This window comes from Squalius cephalus (assembly GCF_949319135.1).
Source record: "Squalius cephalus genome assembly, chromosome: 23".
In the NCBI taxonomy this organism is placed as follows: domain Eukaryota; kingdom Metazoa; phylum Chordata; class Actinopteri; order Cypriniformes; family Leuciscidae; genus Squalius; species Squalius cephalus.
The window spans coordinates 13,054,609-13,066,747 of NC_137144.1; the positions used below are offsets into that span (position 1 = coordinate 13,054,609).

At 39.6% G+C, this 12,139-nt stretch overlaps 1 protein-coding gene across 2 annotated transcripts in view; it reads right to left on the reverse strand.

Annotated features, from left to right (window-relative positions):
• tln2b (talin 2b) overlaps nt 1-12,139 on the reverse strand; it is a 173,923-nt gene that overhangs the window by 40,081 nt on the left and 121,703 nt on the right. For both annotated transcript variants that reach the window (XM_079858777.1, XM_079858778.1), the window contains exons 21-30: nt 11,505-11,633; nt 9,207-9,320; nt 9,012-9,125; nt 8,772-8,906; nt 7,776-7,904; nt 7,582-7,684; nt 4,543-4,751; nt 3,942-4,061; nt 3,565-3,762; nt 735-874 (exon numbers count right to left, since the gene is read on the reverse strand). In XM_079858777.1, the coding sequence (XP_079714903.1) occupies nt 735-874; nt 3,565-3,762; nt 3,942-4,061; nt 4,543-4,751; nt 7,582-7,684; nt 7,776-7,904; nt 8,772-8,906; nt 9,012-9,125; nt 9,207-9,320; nt 11,505-11,633 (1,391 nt within the window). The remainder of the gene's footprint in view (nt 1-734; nt 875-3,564; nt 3,763-3,941; nt 4,062-4,542; nt 4,752-7,581; nt 7,685-7,775; nt 7,905-8,771; nt 8,907-9,011; nt 9,126-9,206; nt 9,321-11,504; nt 11,634-12,139) is intronic.

The following is a 12,139-nucleotide window of genomic DNA, read 5'->3' on the forward strand; positions in this document are numbered from 1 at the left end:
AAACATACACACAAAACAAAACTCAAGCACTACCAATAACAAACAAAACTCACACTAACAAGCACAAACATACACAACAAACAAAACTCAAACAGTAACAAACACAAACAAACTCACACGATAAAAAACTCAAACATTTAGAAACACATAACTCAAACAGTAACAAACACAAACATACATACAATAAGAAACATACTCACACAATAACAAACAAAACTTAAACAGTAACAAACACAAAGATACTCGCACACAATAACAAACAAAACTTAAACACTAACAAACACACACATACAATAACAAACACACAAAGACAAACATTCACACACAAAAATTAACAAGCACACAAACAAGGAAAACTTTCACTTACCGAAAAAACAACAACACACACTAACAAACACACATGCACACTCCTAACCCTAAGCCACACCCTAACCCTAACAGAAATCTTTCTGCATTTTCACAATAAAACAGAACTTCACTTTATATTTAAACAGTTTTCACTAATGAAAATGCCCCCCAAAAGAAGTTTTGTCAGATTTAGCTCACATATGGGTACAAATTTGATCCAAAAATATGGTTAAGTAGGTACGTTCTTATTCACTCATACACAAAGTTTCTAATTTTGTGAAAACATTCAGCTGAATAGCTCATTACTTGCCGTTGGCCGGCCCTCAGGTTGACTGGCTAATGATCAGTAAACTCTCCCCAGGCCACCGAATGAAGCTCATTCCTACCGTGCTGCAGCTGCGAGGAGATTCTTGGCATTTGCCGCCCCTGGATCAACGGAGAGGGACTTGGCGGCCAACAGCAGCTTGCTGGATGCCATGGAGATGTTCTTCAGGTTGCCAATCACCTGGATCTGGTCATCTGTGGACTGTGGAGACAGAAGATGGAGGCTCAGCCTACAGTCAAACCATCATGATTTTCAACTTTATTCAGCAGAAAAATGTGCAGTTCTTTGAAAAGAGGTCTTATTTTCTGGCTAAAAAAAATTTAAGGGATAGTTCACCCAAAAATTATACTACTTTCTTGACTTTCTTTCTTCTTAGAAACAAAAAAGGAGATATTTTAAAAAGTACCTGTAACTTTTCTATGCAGTTATAATTGGGAATCGAAGCTTTCAAGCCTTAAAAAGGATGTATGATACATTAAAGTATCATAAATGTGGTCCAAATCACTTACTGTATTTATGTGCCATATTTCACGCGTTCCATAGCCATGAAGGTTATGTGTAAAAGACAGTAAATGGCAAATATACTATGGCTAGCACCTATTTGTCATAGTTTGCCTTTTAACAAAGCATGTGAACCTACTGAACATTAATTACATGATACCGGCACATAATTAATATTCACGAGCAAAATTGGTATGCTTTAGTAATTTTGCCCTAAAACAGCAAACTGTGGCTGTTTACTTGTTATTTAGATAGGCAATAGTCTCACAGATATCCTGATGGCTATCCTGTCCTTCCAGACCTCGGTGTCCCTCACTATCCCTCAGTCTTCCTTTAATGGGCATGTCACGCTCCATCAAGCACTTGTGCTGGTGCGTCTCTCCAAATTAATCAACAAAACATGCAGAACCAGAACATCATCAAAGATTTCATTAGGGTGGAGCGTCTTCATGCTCTCTGGGACAATTATGTGCCTGAGTGATTCGGATTAGAGGCGCTAATTAACAAATTAATCAAAATGCGTATAAAAAGTTTGTTTTTAACACACACTATATGGACAAAACTATTGGAACACCTGACCATTACACCAACAGGGACTGTCATAACATCAAATTCTAAATACATAGACATTAATGTGGAATTGATTCCCACTTTGCAGCTATAACAGGCTTCCACTCTTCTGGGAAGGCTTTCTGTGGGAATTTTTGCCCATTCATCACGTAGAGCATTTATGAGGTCAGGTATTGATGTTGAACAAGAAGGCCTGGCTCGCAATCTCGCATCCCAAAGGTTTTCGAAGGGGTTGGTCAAGTTCTTCCACACCAAACTCATCCAAATGTGTCTTTATGGACCTTGCTTTGTCCACTGAGGCACAGTCATGCTGGAATAGAAAAAGTCCTTCCAAAAAAAAAAGTTGAAAACAAAATGATTTCCTGAAGCATTAATATTTCCCTTCACTTGAAGTAAGGAGCCTAGTCCAACCCCTGAAAAAAGCCCCATACTATAACTCCTCCTCTATCAATCTTTACAGTTGGCACAATGCAGTCATGCAGGAAACGTTCGCCCATCAGACTGCCAAACAGAGGAGTGTGATTCTTCACTCCACAGAACATGTTTCCACTGCTTCAGAGTCCAATGGTGATGTGCTTTATACCTCTCCATCCGACGCTTGGCATTGTATTTGGTGATGTGAGGCTTGCATGCAGCTGCTCGTCCATGGAAACCTAATCCGTAAAGCTCCCGCCGCACAGTTTGTGTGCTGATATTAATGCCAGTGGAAGATTGGTGCTCTTCAGCTGTGGAATCAGAAGAGCATTGGCGACTTTTACACACCATGCGCCTCAGCACTCAGCGACCCCGCTCTGTGACTTTACATGACCTTCCGCTTCTAAACGCTTCCACTTTCCAATAACACCACTTACAGTTGATGGTGGAATATCTAGCGGGGATGAAATTTCACGAACTGACTAACTGCAAAGGTGGCATCCTATCACACCCTTTTTTTTTTAGAACGACCCATTTTTTCCACAAATGTTTGTAAATGCAGACTTCATGGCTAGGTGCTTGATTTTATACATGTGTGTCAATGGGTTTGAATGAAAAACCTGAGTTCAATAATTAAGAGGCTTGTCCCAATACGTTTGTCCATATAGTGTATTTAATGTACACTACCATTCAAAAGTTAATGGTACATTAAATTGATCAAAAGTTAACACATTTAATCATTTTATTTTATCATTTTATCACAATTTACACAAAAATATTAAGCAGCACAACCATTTTCCGCATTTAGAATAACAATAAATGTTTCTTGAGCAGCAAATCAGTATGATTTCTGAAGGATCATGTGACAATGAAGAATGGAGTAATGATGCTGAAAATTCAGCTTTGTCATTATATGAATAAATGACATTTTAAAACATATTAAATTAGTAAACACTTACTTAGAATTGTAATAATATTTCACAATACTACTACTTTTACTGTATTTTAAATCAAATAAATGCAGCTTTGGTGAGCATAAAAGTGATAACTTTGAAACCCAGCAGCTTTCCGTTGGTCAACACGGTGAATTCACATGACCAACTTGAACAAGAGAGAAATCCAGAACTTTTTCTGTCTTCACGCAATATTCCCAATTTTATGGATTCTTATTTGAAATTTTCGAAATTTTGCTGAGCAACAGTAAAAACTTTTTAATGGTAGTGTATATATATATATTTATCTTTTGACTGAAAGCAAAAAGTCTGAAGTAATAAATTCACATTGACAAAGAACATATTTGTTTAATATACAGTAATGCAAGTGGAATTTTGGACCATTGAGATTTCTCTTTGGCCGGAGCACATCATGAACTGTCTCCCAGCTCTGAGAAGGCATTGAAACTGTACCTGAGTGTGTCCGGCCATCTCAATGCCGGCATCTAAGAACTCATCAAAGTCTTGGCTGAACTTCCCAGAAGCCATAGCCAGCTGGCCGCTGCTCCCACGTGAAGACTGCACCACATCCCCGGCCGAATGGTTCAGCTCGGCTGCCGTGTGGTTCAGGTCCGTCTGGGCCTCTTGGAAGGATTTGGAGCATGGAGGAAGCTGAAAGGGTGAAATGTCAGAGTTTAGGTTGAGTTTAATCACTGATAAACTCAATGGGCCTCATTCATGAAACATGATCAGAAGGAATTTCTATGTAAACCAACTGCAAAAATGTATGTAATAACGATTTTTTAAGTTTAGGCTCACTAGTAGCTACACAGAACTGACAAAGAACTCACATTTTCCACAAGCAATTTCTTACTGGCCTCGCCAATGCTCCTGAGAGCCATGTCCACATCCTTCTGTCCAGGTAAGCAGTTCACACAGTTATTCAGGGAGTGAGAGACGGCCTTTGCCACCTGAAAAAACAACAACACATACTCTCCCCATCAATAACTCTACAAAGGCCCAGAGAGTTGCAGTTTGAATCTAAAATTTAAATCAGCCCCTCAGCACAACAGAGAAATCCATGTCCTTAATTTATGCCACTGTCACAGACATATGCCAAGCAATATGTTTGTGTCCCAAAGGAACCTGTTCGAATCAGGAGGCGCACTGAAACCTTCCAGAAAAAGGGCCGCCGAGAAACAGAAGAAAATAGCTCGGTTTATTGGAGATAATTGCCAAGAGGGAGCTGATGGGAAATTGATCTGGTTTTTACAAAGTAGCTGAAGAAAACAAAAAAAAGTATTCTGGCCTCTAATAAAGATGAGCAGACACATTTTTGGATAACTATATAACCTTGTGTAACTTCTACTTTCAATGTATAAATCTTCTCGCAGATGGCCAGACATCTGTTTATTTACGTGTTGTTTACAGGTTGAATCTACGTCGTCCTACCTGCGCTAGTCTCTGCTGGCTCTCGGCATCACCGGGGCACACCAGGGCTTGGTGGGCTTCGTGGATGAGCATGGACGAGCCCTCCATCACGTGACAAGCGGAGTCCAGCATGGCGGCCGCAGCCTGAGGCTCCAAGGTGCTCGCCGCTACTCCCCTCGCGGACTGAGCCAATATCCTCAGAGCTTGAGCGGTTTCCCTTGCTGCCACACCTGTCGCAAACACACAATCCTGAGATTATAGCGATTGAATAATACAGCCCTCTTTGAATACTATTTACATATCAGGACCTGGTCCTTAGCAGATCAAGAAATTAGGTAAATATAACCTCAGACGAACAACAACACATGACATATGTCAATATTTGTAACAATAAGTACACCCTTACAGCTTCCACAGGGATTAAGAGGGTAAGTAGCAGTCAGGCGCTGCTAATCAAATGTATTTGATTAATTGGTCATCAGCGTAGACCAACTCTATAAAAGCAGAAGTTTTGGCAGTTTGCTGGTCTGGAGCATTCAGGTGTGTGTTAACACAATGCCAAGGAGGAAAGACATCAGCAATAATCTTAGAGAAGCAATTGTTGCTACCCATCAATCTGGGAAGGGTTATACGGTATAATTAAAGTTCATCATTCTACAGTGAAGAAGATTATTCAACAAGTGGAAAACATTCAAGACAGTTGCCAATCTTCCCGGGAGTGGACGTCCCAGCAAATTCACCCCAAGGTCAGAGCGTGCAATTCTTAGAGAAACTTTTTCCACACGTGGCTTCTTCGTTTTGTTATATGACATGGTGTAATATGTCATGTGTTGTTGTTCATCTGAGTATTGTATTTCCTTCATTTTAATACCTGCTGTGGGCCAGATTATTGTTTATGTCCTGATCGGTAAAACCATAAAAGTCAAAGAGGGTGTACTTTCTTTTTCACGTGACTGTATATGCCAGACATCTTATGACAGTCAGACCGATTAATCGGATGATATTTGGCATTTTAAGATTATTTCTTTCACAGTGATGATATAACTGTCAGATTGATTAATCGGATAAAATTTGTAATTCTGAGATTACATCTATCACAATGATTTATCGATATAATAGACTGTTATAACAGACAGTTTAATCAGACAATATTAAGCATTCTGAGATTATATCTATCACTGTGATCTACTGATATAACAGCGCATTCTGATATTAATTTCTATTTGACATTATGAGATTCTATTGATTTTAATTATGAAATAATATATGGGCCATACTGATTAATCTACCAATATTTGGCATTATGAGATTGTATCTATCAGTGATCATACGATATATTGGCCAGAATGATTAATAAAGCAATATTCTGAGATTATATTTATCATAGCAATTGAGCAATATATACTGTATATTTATATAACACAAATTAAATGTCCGATGTTTGCCATCTTTCAGTGATCAACCACTGTATCGGCAGATCAATTAATAAGTTGATATTTAGTATTCTGATTTTATATTTATCATAGCGATCACGGCATGCATCACTCGGACCAATTAATCGGCTGACATGAGATTATATCTGTTAGAGTGATCGACAGATATATTTACAATCTGATTAATTGGTCGATATTTGGCATTATGAGATTATATCTATCACAGTGAAAGAATGAGATCATCTGCATCATTCAATAACCATTCCTGCTTGGCTTAATTAATCTTAAGTGTACATTTAAAAATAAAAAAATTGTGTAAAATAAATGTTTTAGTTTTTCCAAATTGTGTGTGCTTTTTTTGTCTCATTTGGATCATTGAATCACAGGCTAGCAGAATATTATTGCCATTCAACCACTTTTCTCTCATATATCAACACTAGTATCTGCCATACAAATGAATACTATCAGTCATCCACTTATCAACTTGTCATCATACTCATATCCATACAACGCATTCACTTTAACCTTGTTTTTACATTTACTGACTACATTAGTGCCCTAAACTGTAATTGCAAAATGAAGGACATTTTTGAAGCACTCAGCCCAACTGTCTTGTTCCAAATAAAGCTTTAAGCCTCGTTTTGGTGCATGGTTGACCCAGAATGCCCCTGCTGTTCCAACAAATGAGCGTGGAAAGAAAATGAGGTGCCATATGGGATCTGGCCTTTACTTATAGAACTGAAAGCGAAAATAGGGAAGGGCCAATGTAGGCAAATTACATCAAATTGCATTATCCAGCCAAGTAGAGCCCAATTGCTGATGGTATGTTAAATCTAGTGAAAATAAGATTAATGAGGGACGGGGTTAGTTATACCCTTGGCTTGAGAAGCTGCAGGAGCCGAAGTGGAAGAGGGGGGATTTGTTTGAGCGTGCCATTAAAATCTGTCTTCAGAAGCTCTCCTGGGAGCAGCAATCCAGCCAGACAGAGTAAAAAATTGATGGGAGGAGCAGGTAAGTTACAGCATCGCTCTCTCTTCTCTGTTTTCATGCCTTTCAATCCGGAACGAGCAGCGCTGAAGGAAAAACTCAGCCAGTTTTTGAGATACTGGCATCTTGTGGATGCATTTTTAGAAAAAGAATTTAAACACTTCTGCAAAAAAAGACTCTTCGTTAAAAAAAACCCGATGAGACACTTGATAACAAAAAAGCCTTGACAAATAACTAAATCGTTAAGATCAACTGGTAGAGAATTGCACTAGGCGCTCCAAGATCTAGGATTTGATTCCCAATTCCCAATTCGATTCCAAATTGAACCAATTGTAAATTGCTTAAGATGAAGCAAGTTTTTATTTAAATTTTTATTCAAACAGTACATCATTCGGCTTGATTTACAAAGTAAGACATATTCATGGATCAGCATTTGCTGTTCGTGTTCTACTACTAAGCAACAAAGGCCTTAACCTCAAAATAATTATTGGTTAATAGGACGTTAATCCAGGAACATGTTCTACATGAGTAAATCCTGTTGTTATTCTGTTCGTAATACTGTGCATTTTGTATTCAGCACCTATAGATTCTCCTGAAGTATTTTGTTTTATACGTTGTAAAGCCACATAAGTCATCTCACCAGTATAATGTTCATTGCCTTGGGCGGCACAAGTCAGTAGCTGAGCCATGGAGGAGCCCACAGCTTTAGACGTACTCCCCAAATCCTGAGCACATTTCTCCAACTACAGACACAAGCATTGTGAAGAAGTTATGGTAAAAATGGAATTGTAAATAAGTGTGATTATCTATTTTAATGTGGTACTCTTCACCTACCGATTGTCCTGGTAGTGGTTTGAGTTGTCCTTCCAGAGTGGCCATTTTGGCATCCTGTAGTTCACTCTTCAGAGTCTGGACAGCGTTGAGTGCAGAGTCAATCTCCAGAGGACCACACGCCTCATGAGCCTACAACACAACACAGAAAGATGAAAAATGTATACCCTTATACCCTCGCATGACCAATTTGCAAAATCTGTGTTAAGAAATCTTTCTCTCTCTCGCATAGTTTCAGATCGAGCAGTTTCCTATTGAATTTTGACTGCAAAGATTTGACGAACAACTGTAAATGTGGCTGGACCTTAAATGATGGGAAAACCTTTAATTCTGTTTACTATCCCTTTAAAATGTGAGTAATGGAAATATTCGTTTTTAAACCTGACGCAGTGCACTGCAGTAAGGTTATTACAATATGCCTAAGGCTTTGTTCACACTTGTAGTTCGGTTCTCTTGGTTCTTTTGGTCCAGACCAAAAAATTACCCATTTAGTCCTGGTTCGCTCAGAATTCACGATATCATTTTTACCACTGAACAAAACATAAAAAAATCAGCTTTTATGACATAGAATTTGTGCCAGAACTTATTGAACATCCAAAACAATGCTGTGTGCTGGGCTAAATGACCTCGTTGTATGACTACGATGGTATTATGATGAGAACTCATAAAGAGCTTAGAAAATGTTTAAAAGAGCCAAGACAGTGTCTGGAGTTCCTCTGTCACACACAAAAACGAAGATCTGCTGCAAGGAGACGATTTTCCGTCCAGAACCGTAATGTGCAACGTAGCTCCTATGATGCCAAAAAACAGGCATGCTTGAGCATTCTGTCCTTTTTAGGGTCGCATCTTGGGACATCACGTCCTGTCTTATGTTGCGTTCATATTTCGGTCAAAGCACATCAGTGTTTGATTTAATCTAACCAAACCTGCCACGTGTGAACACACCCAAGTGTTTAAAGGTGTTTTAAGGACTACAATAAGGCAGTGAACTGTGGGTACCTTCTGTGCAGCGGTGCGCAGCTCTGCCAGACAGGTGGCCAGGTTCTTGGCACACTGACCAAGTTGCATCGCCGCTGCCTGGTCGGTTACCGTCGGAACGGCCGCTTTAGCAGACGACACCATTTTACTTCCTGGCTGTTTGGAGACAAACAAAACACAAACAACGACAAAAAAAGGAACGTGAGGATCATTTAATGCCAAATCGGGAGTGCTAAGCAAGCACAGAATTGTGCGTTTTACCTGCAGGAAACTCTGGCTGGCGATGATAAGGGCTAGCTGGGCACCGAGATCTTCCGGGTGGGCCTGACTGCCTCTCATTCCCTGCACTAGCTGTGGGATATGGTCTGCCACGGCCTGGAGAGCATCCACAAAACCAAAGTCAGGATAGTTTATTTCAAATTTGCATTCTCTTGTAAATAATTGTACCCACAATACCTTGCAGCTGAACACGAGCTGCTGATGTGACATGGTGTTCTTATTGGATGCAGCTGCATTCTGGGCGGCGGCAATGGTCTGCGTCGCTGCCGCCGCGGCTTGCTTCGCTGCATTCTGTTCCAGACAAATAACATGATGAATTATAGCATCAATAATTACTAACACAGGAAATAGCGAATGTGGACACAGGGGTGGACTATTACATCAGGAAGGGCTACACGAGAAAAAAAGTAGAGATTGGCATGGTAATAGAGATGGCCGCGTTTCCACCAAAATTACCCGGAACAATTTGTCCCAGGAACTTTTTTTTCCCCTAGACCTGTTGCTAGCTGTGTTTCCACCGTGGTCTAAAGTACCGTGAAGATTGGTCAAATAGTCCGGTGACGTAGGACTGCGCGCGACTTTATAATTCCCACTGGATTTCATGCTCTGAATTTAAGCTTAAAGCTACACTGTGTAGGATTTTCTCTCATCTAGCGGTGAAATTGTTTATGACTACCAACTGAATATTACTTTCTAGCCCCTCCCATATCGAGGGCGTTTTAACTCCTACGGTGGCCGTATTATTTCAAATCTGCCGGCAGTCGCGAGTAATCTCCCTCTTGCATTCGTCACGGTGCCACTGAGTGTAAAAACGCGAAAGGCGAAGCTTGAATTTCCAGGTATGTCCCTCTTTGGCTAATGTATTTTCAAGATGGAGGCGCAACATGGCTGCCGCCATTCGAGCGACTCGCTCGTATGTATTCTAAATGGCAGATTCTACACTTACGAGAATACTTGATTAGTTGGTAGAAGTAATTACACATTAATGAGCACATATCATTCTGAAAGAACAAAGTGTTTTTTGCTAAGAATCAACCTTAAAAAATTACACAGTGTAGCTTTAATAAAGCCTGAACCTCGTCGTCGGTCCATCGGTCGTGTTTTTTAAACTCCATTGTTGATTCGAATAACAGACGACTGTTACTGCACGCACCGCAACAGATGGTGGTTGAATAAAATGCTGCGTGGAGTCAACCAATCAAAATGCGTCATGAACTCAACCAATCAGCATGTTCAGCGCCCAAGTCCCACCCCTGCAACAGCAACCGATCAGCTGCGCAATGTAGATGACGATCGCTACCAAATGAGTTAGGGACTTATCAGCCTGCGCCATCTAGACTGAGTTTAATGCCAGAACTAGGTATATATTTATTTAGTTAAATGGCAGCCTTTATGACTTGACAAATCGCACTAAGCCATGTCACGATTCATGCAGCCCTATTATCTGGTATTATACTGCACAGGGTTAGATGTTGCATTAATCGTACAAAGACATGACTGTACTGAGTGGTCGTACTTCATTACAGGTCCAGCAAGGATTGTGGAGCATATCGGGATGTTTCTGGGACTGAAACGTACTTAGTCGCACTCGCAATATATGTCCATCGTAAAAAGATTTAGCAAAAATTGCCAACATGCTACACTTTTCAAGTATTCAAGTATGTATAAAGAAATAATATTCCATGTGTAAGGACGGATGATAGATGCAAGCAAGATCCTCAAGAACAAAGCCATCTTTGTTGATGTGAAGAGACCAAACAGAACCAGAACGCTGAATTCCACTGGACGAAACTGTTGGAAACTGGAAAAATACCCGCTATGGAAACTGGACTGCTTTTATTGCGTCTTACAACACATACAAGCTGATAAAAAGCTACTGCTTCCATGCTAATATGAGTCTTGGTCTAAACTGACGCAAGAGCAAAAGAACATTGTGTAACCATACTGAGATCCATGATGGATGAAAGAAAAACTATATAATGTGCCCCTATTATGCTATTTTAAAGTTTCCTAAATTAGTTTTAAAGGTATCCTACAACAGGTTTACATGCATCCAAGGTAAAAAAAAACAAACATTAATTGTCTCATAATATACATTTCAGCATCACCTCTTTTCTCACAGTGTCTGAAACGTTTAGAAAAATTATTCAGTCTCTCTAAACTCCTCCTTTGCGAGAGCCTACTCTGCTCTGATTGGTCAGATGGCCCAGTATGTTGTGATTGGTCAGATGGCCCAGAAATAAATAATAAATATTTATATATATACATATATAAGTAGCCCAAATGATACCAACTGAAAATCTACACGAGGATAAGTCAATTATGACATATTTTCATTTTGGAGAATGGTCCATTTTTACATTTCATTAGTGTCTTCCACTATAATTTACTACGATCAAATCGTGCGTTAGAAGGCAGGAGCAAACGCAGAGAGGACTGCTAAATGGGAGGTGGGATGATAATGCATGTCCTCACCTCCAGTCGGTGAATGAGTTTCTTTTTGATAGCGTTCTGAGCGGCTGCGTTGGTGGCGACCCGTAACCCTTCAGCAGCCTCTCGCAGCCTCTGCTGCTGGTCTTCATTTTCTGGGTATGCGGCTGCCCCCTGCACAGATACAATTCAGGTACAATTACTGCATTACTTTCATGTACTTTACCCACTTCTGTCAATTGGTTTTAATAGAAGGCTACATTATTGTATATATACAGTTAACATGCGACATTAGCTTGTGTTGGGTCATTTTCCTCACTGCAAACTTTTCATTATATGCTGCATACTGACTAATATTTTAATGTAACATATGAGGTATTTATGAAAGCCAATCTCGACCTTTAAAATTGGTTTAAATTAAACATTTGAGATGATAATGCCGCAACTATGAAAAATAGTCTCAAATGTGAAATATAATATAACAGTTATGACAGAATGTCACAATTGCTTTTTTACTGTGATGTGGAATACATTTTTCATAAAGTAATATGCCATGTTGTTGCATGACCTAAATTGCATGCTTATTCAGCAAGTGTTATCCAGTTAATTAATCAAATCCCTTCCCAGCTGTTAATTAATCCAATTTTGTGTAAACATATATTATCCCTGACTGTCCAATC